General features: G+C 45.3%; 1 protein-coding gene across 2 annotated transcripts in view; it reads right to left on the bottom strand.

Annotated features, from left to right (window-relative positions):
* LOC145357080 (DENN domain-containing protein 2C-like) overlaps positions 1-16,113 on the bottom strand; it is a 125,199-nt gene that overhangs the window by 30,494 nt on the left and 78,592 nt on the right. For both annotated transcript variants that reach the window (XM_080210174.1, XM_080210176.1), the window contains exons 5-7: positions 13,006-13,115; positions 4,784-4,975; positions 2,935-3,031 (exon numbers count right to left, since the gene is read on the bottom strand). In XM_080210174.1, coding sequence (XP_080066300.1) covers positions 2,935-3,031; positions 4,784-4,975; positions 13,006-13,115 — 399 coding nt within the window. The remainder of the gene's footprint in view (positions 1-2,934; positions 3,032-4,783; positions 4,976-13,005; positions 13,116-16,113) is intronic.

Below are 16,113 nucleotides of genomic sequence, written 5' to 3' on the forward strand. Positions count from 1 at the left end.
CTGAAAAGTATTTTTAATGCATTGATTTAGAGGTGGCATGGTGGCACAGTGGTTAGCACTGCTGCCTCACAGCACCAGGGACCTGGGTTCAATTCCCAGCTTGGGTTACTGTCTGTGTGGAGTTTGCACCTTCTCCCCGTGTTTGCATGGGTTTCTTTTGGGTGCTCCAGTTTCCTTCAACAGTCCAAAGATACGTGAGTTAGGTTGACTGGCCATGGTAAGTTGCCCCTTAGTATTGGGGGACTAGCAGGGTAAATATGTGATGTTACAGGGATAGGGGCTGGGTGGGACTGTCATTGGTGCAGGTTCAAATGGGCCAGATGGCTTTATTCTTCATTGTAGGGATTCAAAATGCATTAAATTTGGAGGCATGTCTTCAATGGCAGCCTTTGAGAGTAAGCTATTTCAGTCAAAGCTGCATGATTACAGGTAGACTAATTCTCAGTGATATGGAGATCTGACCTGTTAGAGGCTAAATAAGCCCCAAACAATCTGCTTAGCTTTATGTTAAAAAAAAAGTTTTGAAAAAAAAACTTACGATCTTTGTACCCAGCGTCTCGACTTTTAATAACTTGTCTCAATTTGAGACGGTGAGTTTGACTTTACTGTATTAACGTCAGCCCAGGGGGAAGACTCAATTTGTCTGCAGCCCCACAGCTGGGGAGACGCAGATAAGAAATCTGTTTCTGTTTGAACACACTGAGCCAGTTAGAGCAGGAGTGCTCCCCACAGGAAAGCCGGGGACTTTCCCTAAAGTCCTCACTGGGGCCTCCTGCTGACAAAGCCACACTTCCTGCCCACTGGCAGGCTATGGATCCATCTGGGAGTCAGCTGGGAGACCTGGAATGTTTAGTTCAATGAGGTCCCATTGCTGAGTGGAGCTGGCCCTCTGAAACCCTGAACTTTCTGGACACATAAATCCTTCACAGCACACACTTTAAAGATAAAAATCACACATCAAACACTAAACGTTTCCTTAAGGCCAAATATGAAATCTAATTTGTTACCCAAGAAGAACTCTCTCAACAGCCTCTCCAAATCCTTTCAGTCTAATTCAGTGCACCTTTCTATTAAAACCCCTCTCCATTCTATTACACCCTAACCTCCAGCTCCAAGCATAACTAGGCTAGAATCTGCTAGCATTAACCAAGACATTTTATAGTGGAAACAGAACAAGGGTAGGTGAGAGATTTACTAAAATCCCATCTCAAAACACAGGCAAAGCAGAGAGATGTTCTTGCAGCCCAGAGCAGGCATCTACTGCGCCAGTCTGGTTCTGTCCCGCTGCAGTGTACATACAGTGAATCATTGCACTTCCGGACTAATCACTTAAATGTAGTACTCTGAAGTGTATGCTGAGAATCACTGGATTCATAATCGACATTAGTACACATTATCCCAGCACCCCTTCAATTGAGTTCCTGTTAGCATGCCAAACACCATGCAGGATATTACTGCCGGGTACACCGGAGCATCAAATATTTTTACCATTGCTGTCCTTTAAGATGTGGAGTAAAGTGCAGAATAAACAGTGACTCAGTACAATGCGACAGTAAGAGATACTTACAACTGCTGAGTAAACAGGAACTGCACACAGTTCCATAGTGAGAAATCCTTACCCTGCTGAATAAACAGGAACCATGCACAGTTCCACAGTGAGAAATTCTTACCCTGCTGAATAAACAGGAACCATGCACAGTTCCACAGTGAGAAATCCTTACCCTGCTGAGTAAACAGGAACTGCACACAGTTCCACAGTGAGAAATCCTTACCCTGCTGAATAAACAGGAACCATGCACAGTTCCACAGTGAGAAATCCTTACCCTGCTGAGTAAACAGGAACTGCACACAGTTCCACAGTGAGAAATCCTTACCCTGCTGAATAAACAGGAACCATGCACAGTTCCACAGTGAGAAATCCTTACCCTGCTGAATAAACAGGAACCCTACACAGTTCCACAGTGTGAAATCCTTACCCTGCTGAATAAACAGGAACCATGCACAGTTCCACAGTGAGAAATCCTTACCCTGCTGAATAAAAGGAACCATGCACAGTTCCGCAGTAAGAAATCCTTACCCTGCTGAATAAACAGAAACCCTATACAGTTCCACAGTGAGAAATTCTTACCCTGCTGAATAAACAGGAATTGCGCACAGTTCCACAGTGAGAAATTCTTACCCTGCTGAATAAACAGGAACCATGCACAGTTCCACAGTGAGAAATCCTTACCCTGCTGAATAAACAGGAACTGCACACAGTTCCACAGTGAGAAATCCTTACCCTGCTGAATAAACAGGAGCCATGCACAGTTCCACAGTGAGAAATCCTTACCCTGCTGAATAAACAGAAACCCTACACAGTTCTACGGTGGGAAATCCTTACCCTGCTGAACAAACAGGAACTGCACACAGTTCCACAGTGAGAAATCCTTACCCTGCTGAATAAACAGGAACCCTACACAGTTCCACAGTGGGAAATCCTTACCCTGCTGAATAAACAGGAACCACGCACAGTTCCACAGTGAGAAATCCTTACCCTGCTGAATAAACAGGAACCATGCACAGTTCCACAGTGAGAAATCCTTATCCTGCTGAATAAACAGGAACCACGCACAGTTCCACAGTGAGAAATCCTTACCCTGCTGAATAAACAGGAACCCTACACAGTTCCACAGTGAGAATCGCAGAGTCAAAAATCATTAAACAGTTGAATAAACAACAGAGGGAAGACACCTTAGTTTAACATTCTGGGTACCTGAAAGTGTCATATCATTTTAAATATTAACACGGTAGAGCTTGAGAGATTTTGTAAACAACCTTTATAAAATTGCTGCATGTGGTATAACTATTGTTCAAAACCTCACACCTTAATCTCACATGACTTACATTTCAGCAATAAACATTTGGATGAAATTTCTGAACAGAGTTTGGTACCTTTCAGAGGCGTGGAATCTGTTCCCGACAAGGTCTGGGCCTTCACCTTCTTCTTCCCTCTCTTTGTGTTGTACACTGCCTGTATCTTCAGGACCATCTAAAACAAAACAGCAGAAATCAGTCACCACAGCACCATAACCTATCTCCAAACACTGCTGGATATCATCAAAGTTAGCATGTGATATCACTGTGAGATTAATCCAGTCCATTTGAAATCTTGGTGCCAAGGGATGAGTGTCCCACCTCATTTATGTGCCATCCTCGAGAGCCCCGTTTCCGCCTCTATAACGTTGCCCACCTTCACCTCCAGTCTCTGCTCACCTTCTGCGGAAACCCTCATCTGTGTCTTTATTCCCTCCACACCTGGCTATTCCAACACATCCTCAGCTGGTCTCCCACGTTCTATTCTTAAATGAAAGCTTATCCAACTTTCTGCAGCCCATGTGTTCACCTGCAGCGAGTCCCATTCCCCTGTCACCTTTTACTAGTTTTTAATACCTTCTTTTTGAATCCTAACACCTCCATTAATAACAGCCCCTGAGTTCTCCTTCCTTTTAACTCTTTTTGTAATTTTCCATGTAGCTGAACCCTCCACCCCACATGCTAATCTGTTGCTTTGGATCAGGTGAAGACCATCCCAATGGTGCAGATCCCTCCTGTTCCAATATTACAGCTCATCTGTAAACTAGCTCCATATAACCCACCTTTTGTCTCATTCCCTCAAGATTTGTGCTCACCAAATGTATACTTGTCTCAGACGTCACATTAACAAATGATTTAGCATCAATTGCCATTTGCGGAGTTCCAAACTCCTGCCATCATTTATGTGAAGAACAGTTTCCTAATTTCACTGCTGGCTTTAATTTTTAGATTATGCTAAGTAACTCTAGACCCACTAACCAGCAAGAAATAGTCTCTCTCTATTGTCTGCTTGATGTAGGAACATAGAAATGAGAAGGTGGCAAATTCAGCCCTTTGAGTCAGCTCCGCCATTCAATCAGATCATGGCTGATCTCTCCTTGACTTCAAATCCAACTCCCCTCCTGTTCCCCACATCCCTCTTTCCCTTTTTTGTGTTAGAAATACGTCTGTCTCCCTCTGGGAATTCAACAATTCAGGGTCTATTGCTCTATGGCCCAGCAAGTTCCACAAATCCACCACCCTCTGTGAGAAGTAGTTCCTTCTCAACAATATTGTGACCACTACAGGCAAATCATTTCTTAACCCACTGAATTCCAGGGAATACAACCCTTGCATGTGTACTCTTTCCTTATATTTTAACCTGAGAATCCAGGTGTCATTCCAATAAATCTATGTTACACTCCCTCCAACAGCATGGTCTAACCAAGGCATTGTATAACTACAGCTTGACTTCTCCCTGCATATTTTCTTGTCCTTGAGATAGAAAAGCCAGTAATCTATTCACTTTTCTCAAAATCTTAGAAATGAAGAAAACGTAACAGTTCTGAAAGAGGCCATTCAGCCCATCACGTCTGTCCAGCAAAGACAGAGTTATCCAGCCTAATTCCACTTTCCAGCCTCAGTCTGTGGCCCTGGTGGTTCTTGTGCTTTAAATGCATTTCAAAACATGGAAGACTTTCCCTGTTCCTCTCCATGATATTTCACTCACTCACTCAGTTAACTTTGGGCCTGCACTCTTTCTGACTTTTCTCCATTGAGAATGTACCTTATACTACCCCACTCAGGCTCAAAGCTCCAATTCACCTGTATTGATGTCCATTTGCTCCAATCTCTTTGAAAGGCTGAGCTCCCATCAACACATCATGCAATGCTGCCAATCTTTTTGTCATCGGTAAACTTGGGTGTGTAGATAACATTTTCAACTCACCGCTGGGATCCGCTTTCGCTTCCTGACAAAGACATCAGCACTGACAGGATCCTCAGGGTTGCCGGGAAGTGAGGGTAAGTTAGAGCGAAGCAGAGGGGCCGTGTTGTCCTTGCTGATCTTCCGCGGTTCGGATACTTTCCAAGTTTTACTTTCCTGAGCTTGTCCCAAGAGGTTGAGGGGTTTGGGAGGAAGCTGTAAGTGGTGGAAAGAACATATCACTCATTAGTCAGTTTCACTGATGGTGTTTCTCACACTGCCTCCCAAATGGGTGGGGAATCTCATCGATAACCAGGCACATTATGCTGGAATATCTCTTCATTTTCACCCCCTTGCCTTCAAACCTGCTGCCTCTAGCGGTTTGCCAGCACCTCACCCAGTGACTGTCACTGGTAATTCAATAAGGGAAAGCTCACACTGACCCCCCAATACAACCTTGCTCAATGATGCAATGCCAACCATCGCACAGTGACAATTACACAGCAGCAGACACCAAATACCTCAAGAACAAATTGCATTTAGTAAGCACAATTAACACAGCAAAACATCCCAAGGTGCAGATCAAACAGGATTGCAAGGTACTTAAGAGACAGGATGAAAGGGGAATTGAACCTTGGAACCAGTTATTGTTGCTTTCTGATTTGACTCTTCATTATTGGGTGGTGACGGAATGCATCTCCAAGCTGAGGAGTCTAGACTAGTCACCTCAGCTCTGGGCGTCTGCTGTATGGGACTGAGATGAGGAAACATTCCTTCACTCAAGGGCTTCTAAACTTTTGGAATTCTTGAGTCCAGGCAGCAACAAGGTCCCAGTCATTGAATATATATATTCTTGACTATATCTGAGATGGGCAGTAAAGGCATCAAGGGACTGTGTGGGATGGCTGAGGTAGAAGCTCAGTTACGATCATATTGAATGATGAAGGGTGCCATGGCCCACGGCCCACTCCTGCTTCTACTCCCTATGTTCATTTGCTAAAGGCAGTAAGAACATGCTGTTCCGAATAGTGGTGTTTACTATCAAATAAACCTACTGGACTTTAACCTGGTGTTGTGAGACTTCTTACTGTGTTTGCCCTGGTCCAACACCGGCATCTCCACATCATTTGCTAAAGGAACAGGGACCGATTTCACTGCGAAGGAATTATACACTCTGCTAGCAGCCTTGCATTTTGAAGAGACTGTGCTTTAGCTTTAGGGAACAGTCACAGAGGTTTACAGCATGGGAACAGGCTCTTAGGCTTGTCCATGCCGCCCAGCTTTTACTAAGCCAGTCCCAATTGCCCACATTTGGCCCATATCTCTCTATACCCATCTTATCCATGTAACTGTCTAAATACTTTTTTAAAAGACAAAATTGTACCCGCCTCTACTACTACCTCTGGCAGCAGGTTCCAGACACTCACCACCCTTTGTATGAAAAAATTGCCCTTCTGGCCCCTTTTCCCTCTCACCTTAAACCTATGCCCTCTAGTTTTAAACTCCCCTGCCTTTGGGAAAAGATATCGACTATCTACCTATTTATGCTCCTCATTATTTTATAGATCTCTATAAGATCACCTTTAAGTTTCCTATGCTCCAGAGAAAAAACTCCCAGTCTATCCAGCATCTCCTTATAACTCAAACCATCACGTTCTGGTAGCATTCTAGTAAATCTTTTCTGTACTCTTTCTAGTTTAATAACATCCTTTCTATGATCAAGATAATTATCATTATTATATTATCAAGTAGATAAGGTAGTTAGGAAGGCATACGGTGTCTTGGCGTTTATTGGTAGGGGGATTGAATTTAGGAGCCGCAACGTCATGTTGCAACTGTACAAAACTCTGGTGCGTCCGCACTTGGAGTATTGTGTGCAGTTCTGGTCCCCGCATTAGAGGAAGGATGTGGAGGCATTGGAGAGGGTGCAGAGGAGGTTTACCAGGATGTTGCCTGGTATGGAGGGAAGGTCATATGAGGGGAGACTGAGGGATTTGGGGTTGTTTTCATTAGAAAGAAGGCGGCTAAGAGGGGACCTTATTGAAACATATAAGATGATTAGAGGTTTAGATAGGGTGGACAGTGATAGCCTTTCTCCTCGGATGGAGAAAGCTAGCACGAGGCTTTAAATTAAGGGGTGGTAGATATAGGGCGGATGTCAGAGGTAGGTTCTTTACCCAGAGGGTGGTGAGGGATTGGAATGCCCTGCCTGCTGCAGTTGTAGATGCGCCTAGTTTGGGGGCGTTTAAGAGATCCGTGGATAGGTTTATGGATGGAAAGGGATTGGTTTAGGTTAGAGGGTCATTGCTTTTTCAATTGGTCGGTGCAACATCGTGGCCTGTTCTGTGCTGTAATGTTCTATGTTCTAAGATCCTGTTGCAATCCTAGATAACGTTTTTCACTGTCCACTATGCCACCAACCTTGGTGTCACTTGCAAACTTACTAACCATGCCTCCTAAATTATCATCCAAATCATTAACATTAATGACAAATAGCAGCAGCACAATTCACTGAGGCTCACCACTGGTCACAGGCCCCCAAATTGAAAAACAATCATCTACAACCATCTTCTGCTTTCTGTCATCAAACCAATTTTGTATCCAATTGGCTACTTTACCCTGGTACCATGCGGGTACCTTGTCAAAGGCCTTGCTAAAGTCCATGTAGACAACGTCAACTGTACTGCTCTCATCTACCTTCTTCATTACCCTTTTAGAAAACTCAATCAAATTCGAGAGATATAATTTTCCACTCGGAAAGCTGTGCTGCCTGTCCCTAATCAGTCTTTGCCTCTCTAACTGCTTGTAGATCCTGTTTCTCAGAATACCTTCCAACAACTTACCTACCAAAGATGTCAAGCTCACTGGCCTGTAGTTGCCAGGCTTTTCCCTGCAGCCCTTCTTAAACAAAGACACAATATTTGTCACTCTCCAATCTTCAGGCTGTTGATGATTCAAATATCTCTGGTAGACGACCTACAATTTCTTCCCTACCCTCCCACGTCAGGTCCCAGTGATTTATCTATCTTGATGCACTTTCAGACTTCCAGCACCTCTTCCTTTGTAACACGTACACTCCTCAAGATATCACTATTTATTTCCCTAAGATTCATGCATTTCTCAACGGTGAATAGTGTTGAGAAATATTAATTTAGGATCTCATCGGGGGGAAGAAAGGCTGAAAATTACATCCAATACATTCCGCCTCTCATACCAACCCTTTGTGACTAACACACCTCACTCTTAATTCCCAAGCCAAATATCCCCAGGGTCAGAGTCACTACTGCTTCTGAGAATGGGTAAGACACATCAACCCCTAGGCAGTCACAGCGTCAGGAGCAATACGCCTCCATGGACAGTGACTGTTAGGGAGCTAAGACCTCAGTATATATTTTTATAAAGTATATAGATGTGGTAATGGCTAATTTCTAAAACATAAAAAACTGGATAATGACCCTTTTAAAATGTCGGAAGTTGCATCTGTCTGTGATCCTCGAACAATACCAGCTAATGGCAGAAACTGACACCTCGTTATCTCCAAAGAGACCCTAACAACCTCAAGGGCCGCAGAGACCAAATTCAAAGGGAACTAATCAAAAACCTTCTACGTTTCATAAGCCAGACCTGGAGCTGATTCATCTGCTAGGACAAAGGACCCCACAACCTCCCTTTAAGACTTAATGGCTGGAACATTATCAATCTCTTGGATTCAAACAAACGGATGCACACCCATTGTCAAGGCTAGAGTGGTGAGGTGGGAGTCACATGACATGAAGTGTGAGCTGGGGGAGCCATTTGGAACTGCAAACCCCAGTCTGCTATTTTACCATGTACCCAGCAACAGACAGAAAAGAGGCTCTGTCTAGGTTTGACTGCCTGAGTCTACTGACTGCTACAAAACTGATTTCTCTCTGTATGCCTATCTTATCACAGGAGTCATCTCTACTGGAAATGTGAATTATCCAGCATCAGTTTTCAGCCTCCTGACTTCTATGAAGGAATACATTGGACTTGGACTCTGGACATACATGCCTATGGTATTTGCTCTGTCGGTCTTTCTTTCTGTATCACCCTTTACTGAACAAAAGCACAGGGGACAACATAACGAAGGCCCTCCTGCGTTCTGAGAGTGTGCAAATAAACTAACCCTCTGAGTTCATCCTACTTGAGTTTGCTATGGAGTTATTTATAGAAAATTGGGTCATACCAAAATGAGAGAGCTGAGAAAATCACCACTGCTCAAAAGGAGGGAGCAAATCAAAACTCCTGTTTATAATGTGCGATTAGGGGAGAAATCAGGACTACTTAAATTAACCCCATCCTATCTGTAGCTGTGGCAGTTACCTTCCCCCATACCAGTTAGGAATTGTAAAAGACACTCCCTCTAAGGCCCTTTGGTTGCTGTAGAAAACATGTCTCTCCCTCACTCCAATGAGTTTGGGCCCTTCAATGCAAGGACCCTGACGTTCAAATTCAATTACTACCACTATTGAACGGTACAATGTGGGGCATATGTAACTCAAGTAAAATGCGTGATCCATCGACAAAGATGAGGAGGCCATTCAGCCCCTCAAGCCTGTCCCACCATTAATTAAGGATATAACTGAATTGTATCGTAATCCCATTTACCTGCTTTGGTTCCATAATCCTTAATAACCCTGCCTAACAAAAATCTAACAGTCACTGAGGTGTGATGTTATTCAAATGATTATTTAAATAGTGATATTGTCACTGGACTAGAATCCAGACAGCCAGGGTAATGCTCTGGAGACCCAGGTTCGAATCCCACCACGGCAGCTGGTGGGATTTGAATTCAATAAAAATCTGAAAATAAAAGTCTAATAATGGCCATTAAAGTATTTTTGATGGTCATAAAACCCATCTGGTTCACTAATGTCCTTTTAGGGAAGGAAATCTGCCATCCTTACCCAGTCTGGCCTACACGTGACTCCGGATCCACAGCTATGTGGTTGACTCTTAAACTCCCTCTGAGATGGTGGTCAATTGGAGATGGGCAATGAATGCTGGACCTGCCAGCGATGCCCACATCCCATAAATAAATTTTTAAAAATTATTCAAACAGACAGACAGCACCTTCCAAACTCACAACTGCTACCATCTCGAAACAAGGACTTTGATTTCATTTATTATTGTCACATGTATTTGTATACAGTGAAAAGTATTGTTTCTTGAGTGCTACACAGACAGAGCATACCATTCATAGAGAAGAAAAGGAGAGAGTGCAGAATGTAGTGTTATAATCAAAGGGTGTAGAGAAAGATCAACTTAATGCAAGGTAAGTCCTGACAGCAGCAGGGAAGAAGCTGTTCTTGAGTCGGTTGGTACGTGACCTCAGACTTTTGTACCTTTTTCCTGACAGAAGATGGTGGAAGGGTGAATGTCCGGGATGCGTGGGATCCTTAAGTATGCTGGTTGCTTTGCTGAAGCAGTGGGAAGTATAGACAGAGTCAGTGGATGGGAGGCTGGTTTGCGTGATGGACTGGGCTACATTCACGACCTTTTGTAGTTTCTTGCAATCTTGGACAGAGCAGCAGCCACACCAAGCTGTGATACAACCAGAAAGAATGCTTTCTATGGTGCATCTGTAAAAGTTGGAGAGCGTCATAGCTGACATGCCAAATTTCCTTAATCTTCTGAGAAAGTAGCAGCTTTGGTGGGCTCTCTTAACTATAGTGTCGGCATGGGGTTGTTGGTGATCTGAATACCTAAAAACCCAAAGCTCTCGATCCTTTCCACTTCATCCCCATTGATGTAAACAGGGACATGTCCTCCTCTACGCTTGCTGAAGTCAATGACAATCTCCTTCATTTTGTTGACAGTGAGGGAGAGATTATTGTCGCCAGACCAGTTCACCAGATTCTGTATCTCATTCCTATAATCCATCTCACCATTGTTTAAGATCTGACCTATGGTGGTGTCATCAGCAAATTTGAAAATCAAATTGGAGGGGAATTTGATTACACAGTCATAGGTGTATAAGGAGGGACCAGTTCACCAGGTTCTCTGTCTTATTCCTGTAATCCGTCTCATCATTGTATGAGATCTGTCCCACTACAGTGGTGTCATCAGCAAACTTGAAAATCGAATTGGAGGGGAATTTGGTTACACAGTCATAGGTGTGTAAGGAGGGGGCTGAGAATTCAGTCTTGTGGGACACCAGTGTTGAGGATGATCTTGGAGGTGATGTTGTTGCCTAACCTTACTGATTACAATCTGTGAGTTAGGAAGTTCAGAATCCAGTCGAGAGGGAAGAACCAAGGCCCAGGCCACAGAGTTTGGAGGTGAGTTTCATGGGAATAATGGTGTTGAAGGCTGAGCTGTAAGTCTGACGCAGATGTCCTTGTTATCTAGGTGTTCCAGGGTTGAGTGTAAGGAAAGGGAGATGGCATCTGCTGTGGACATGTTGCAGCGGTAGGCGAACTGTAGTGGATCCAGATAGTCCGGGAGACTGGAATTGATTTGTGCCATGACTAGCCTTTCGAAGCACTTCATAATGATGGATGTCAGAGCCACAGGACCACAGATACATGGGAACACCACCATCCAGAGGTTGCCCTCCAAGCCACTCACTATACCGACTTGGAAATATATCACCGTACCTCCATTGCCACTGAGTCAAAGTCCTGGAACTCTCTCCCTAACAGCACTGTGGGTGTACCTACATCAGACAGGCTGCAGCAATTCTAGGCAGCAGCTCACCACGCCTTCTCGAGGGCAATTAGGGATGGGTAATAAATGCTGACCTAGCCTAGCCCACATCCCATCAATAAATGAAAAATAATGTAAGATTCTGTGGCAGCTTAAGAGGGTAAATGCTGGAAGGTTATTTTCTCCTCATGGGGAACTCTGGAACTAGGGGATATAGTTTCAAAACACGGGGTCTTCCATTTAAGGCAGACTCAAGGTGGATTTCCTCTTATAGAATGATTAATCTTTGGATTTCTGGACCCCAGTAAGCAGTGGAGGCTGGGACATTGAAGTTATTCAAGACAGAGACGGGTAACTGTTTGATCGACAAGGCAGTTAAGGGTTATGAGGAACAGGCAGTAAAGTGGAACTAAAGCCACAATCAGATCAACCACAAACTTATCAAATCACAGAGCAGCCTTGAGGGGCTATCATGTTACTTGCATTACATTCTCAGTTTTGACATTTGCAATTGGCTCCCTGTCTCAGTGATGTTTTGTGGGAGAGGGTTCACAGTTCCCATTACCCTTTGTGTGACATCACTGCTGAACTGCCAAGATTATGATTCTGTTTTCAGGGCTTGCCGCCAGAGGAAATAGTTTCTCAACATCCACACTATCAAATTGCTTTATCATCTCGATTGAATCACCCCTTACTCCTCTATCCTTGAGGGAATACACATCCAGCAATCTCCAGCACACAGCTTCACAATTATCCAGGTCCCGTGGGCCATGAGTCAGCAACAAGTGAAACATGCAAATATATGTTGACATAAATGTAAAACGTGTGTGTGCACATGCATCTGCATGTATGAGTCCATGTGTGATGTGTGTGTGCATGTGTGTGCTTGCGGGGGTGGGGGGAGAGGGGGACTTTTGTAGTGCAGCATTGATCGGTGGGGAAGTGGATGATTGTATCTCACTGCTGGATTCACAACTGGAATGGAACATGGCTTCAAACAGTCTTATAGTGTCACATGGAGCTGCTGGTGTTCTTATTCTTGGCGAGGTGGCAGGGGCACGAGAGGGGTGGTGAGATGAAGTGAGAGTAAAATTCACAGCCTCTCACTCACTGTTTCAAGGGCTCTGAGTGGATCAGGTCAGCTCAGGTTCCTGCAGTACACTGAGGGAGTGCTGCACTATCAAAGGCGCTGTCTTTCTGATCTGCCCTCTCAAGTGGATGGAAAATATGACTATTTTAGAAGAAACAGTAGGCGGTTTTTTCCTCCCAGCGTCCAGGCCAATATTCAACCATTCAGCAGTTATCACTTATCTGATCATCACTATCACACTGACGTTTGTGGGATTATTCTGTCTCAAAACTGGTGACGACAGTGACCACACTTCAGAAAACTCATTGGTTGGAAAGCACTTTGGGACATAAAAAATGCAACATAAATGCAATTTATAAAAGCAGCAGCTCTGAAAATATCTAGATCATGATTTTGTTCGTTCAGTTTGGAGGTCCTCAGGACCCCAACTGAGAGGTCCCCTCCCTGTTAGCAGAGTGAGAGAGACACAGAATAACGGGACTCTTACCTTAGGCGGACGCTGGGGTCGAACGGATGGTGATCCCCAGACTCTCTTCCCTCTGGATAGCAGTGACGGAGTGAACTTGACATCTTCGTACGGGTTCTCCTTGGAAGGACCTGAAGCCAGGATGGAGAAAGAAACAGCTGGTCAGGTTGCCTTGTCCCCGGGGGAAGTGCAAGGTGCTGAAGCAGCAAAGCAGAGAGCAGGGGACAAAGAGACAAATGGATAGGCCGACAGAGTGGGTAGATTTCCCACACGATGGTGGATCTGCCCCAAGCAGCATCCTAGACAAACCAAGTGCGGAACTGAAGGGAACAGTATTGTTTAATTGCCTCTTTACATTTTCCATGCAAGGGCGTGGTTGTAAAAATAAAGATCACTCATTGTAAATCTGAGCCCAGTCGTGGCTCATTGACATGAGGGTCCCTGATACAGTGAACCTGAGAGCTTATATAAAGCATGGTACCCCCCTCCTGGCACGTACCTGCCCAGGGTGGGAGGTCAAACTCCTTCCTGAGGTGGCCTTGTTCCCAGGGCGGGGCTTAGAAGAAAGGAGTGAAATCTTCCTGCTCACTGGGATATCCATTCTTTTATTCACTGTTTCTCACACGTGCCAGAGATTCAATGAGATCTCACTCTAGCTGGGGTTTCAGAGACCCCACACCAAAGTTCCCTGCTCAACCTGAACCACCTCCAACCGGCTTCCAATCACGGCACAGCTAGGTTAGCTCATGAGGGAGATATGGGCTAGGAGGAGGTTTGTGTCGAGTGGCCTATTTCTGTGTTTTGTAATTACGTAATTCAGTAACGACAGTCGATACATTTATCAGTGTGGGCTAGATAAAGCATGAAATTCAAATCACCCCGGCCTTGCTAAAACTGCCAACAGCACGGGTAACACGTGGGCTTTCTCATCACCCCACTGTGCCACCTAGCTCTGCCATCTTCCCCATCGAGGGCTCCAAGTCTCACCTGACTGATTCTGAATCAGCCTCACATGCCCTCTCACAGAAACGTAGAAAATAGCAGCAGCACTAGGCCACTTGGCCCTTCGAGCCTGGTCCATTATTAAACATGATCATGGCTGATCTTCCCCTTTTCCAGCCAGGCATCACAAACTAAACCTTCCCTCCCATAAGGGGCGATCAACATGGGGCGAGTGATGTCTAACCATCCAGCCCCTCAGGACATAGTCTTAATCCCACCAGCTGTGAGAGTCAAACCCAGGCTGCAATGCAAGGGGGTTGAATTCTCCTCAGTTTCCCATCGTTAAACTGGCAAACTAGCATTCCAGTTTCCAGTTACTGATCTCCTCACCCTGCACATTCCAGGAATTTGATGCTACATACCAGGCAATCTGTAACTGGATGTGTGAAGGATCACCCCCACACTCCAGGAAACCACTGGCCTGTCTCCAACAGGGAGATGGAGCATTGGTTGACCTCTGAACGAGGGGTTATTCTGTACAACGAGAGGCTGAATCGTGTGCCCAGTCCCAACATCAACTGTAGCTCAGCTGTGCTGGCTGAGCGCTGTGAGCACTCTCTCTCTCTCTCTCTCTCTTCCTGCTTTTACCCTTGGGCAGCACGGCAGTACAGTGGTTAGCACTGCTGTCTCTCAGCGCCAGGAACCCGGTTCCATTCCCAGCCTGGGTCACTGTCTATGTGGAGTTTGCACATTTTCCCTCATCCCTGATTGAAAGGAACCAGAACTTTTGGAGAGATTTGCTTTGGAAACAGGTTTGAGCAGCTTAAGGAGAAAAGGTGGCAACAAACTGGGACAGTGGCTTGAAGAGTCGGAGAATGAGGGGGGTGGAGTCCCTTGCGGACAAGGTAGTAACCAAGGATTTAGTGTGCAAAGGAAGCACTTCTGCATCACAGTGCCAGGGACACGAGTTCAATTCTGGCCTTGGGTTACTGTGTGGCATCTACACATTCTCCCTGTGTTTTTCCTCCGGGTGCTCCGGTTTTCTCCCACAGCCAAAGATGTGTGGGTTAGATGGGTTAGCCATGGTAAATGCATAGGATTACAGGGGTAGGGTGGAGGGGAGGGCCTGGGTAAGATATTTGTTTGGAGAGTCAGTGTAAACGCGATGGGCTGAATGGGCTTTTTCTGTAGGGGCTGTGTGGCCAGCAGGCATGGGGTGAATGCAGTGCTTGAGGACACTTTCACCAACATTACACCCACTGCAACTAACACGGGTGCAGAGCTGCCGATTCCTTATACCACACTGTTAAAAATTAACTCTCCGGGTAGAGTGGCAGTAAATTATAAGTCTGAAATATTCGATTTTACCCCAGAGATTTGCTTTGATAGTGTGTTTGCGTCTCCTCAAGCACATTCCAGTGCTTATTCTGGTTGTTTTCCTAGTTCAAACACTCACTAAAGAGAGAGTCCTCACTGAAGTGTATAAAATCCTGTCAGGGCTGGATGTGGGGATTGTTTCCTCTGTCTGCGGGAGTCTAGTAGATGTGGTCACAGTCTCAGGATACGGGGTAGGCCATTTAGGACTGAGATGAGAAGAAGCATTTTCACTCGGACAGTGGTGAACCTGTGGCATTCTCTACTGCAGAAGGCTGTGGAGACTAAATCATTGAATATATTTAAGAAGAAAAGAATAGATCGGGGAGTGCACGGGCGTATGGCATTGAAACGGAGAATCGGCACTGGTCACAGTGAATGATGGAGCAGGCTGATGGGCCGAAAGGACTGGCCATTAATCCTGTTCCTATTTTCTGTGTTTTTAACTAGTTGAGACCTTTAGGTGGAGAGGGAGCAAAAGATTGTTAGAGGAGATGAGTCTTGGGGAGGGTGAGGGGGCGTGCTGGGGAGGGGGGTGGGTCAAGGGAGAGCTGCAGGTCGGGTGGGGCTTGTAGTTGTGTTGGGGATAAATTGCAGAGACTCTGATTGGGAAGGAGATGACATTGGCAGTGGAGACAGCCACACAGATGGCCTCTGGTTATGGTGCCCTGTGATCAATGCTTGAAATTAAAGCACCAGAGCTTCAGCTCTCTGCAGCGGTGCTGCTAGACTGAGTGTGTGTGCGCAGGGACACAGAACCACATCTCACTGCAATATCCTCTTGCCCCCAGCAACAACCATGGCCCCTCACCC

Source organism: Carcharhinus amblyrhynchos, chromosome 22 (genome assembly GCF_965287045.1).
Source record: "Carcharhinus amblyrhynchos chromosome 22, sCarAmb.v2.hapA, whole genome shotgun sequence".
Classification (NCBI taxonomy): domain Eukaryota; kingdom Metazoa; phylum Chordata; class Chondrichthyes; order Carcharhiniformes; family Carcharhinidae; genus Carcharhinus; species Carcharhinus amblyrhynchos.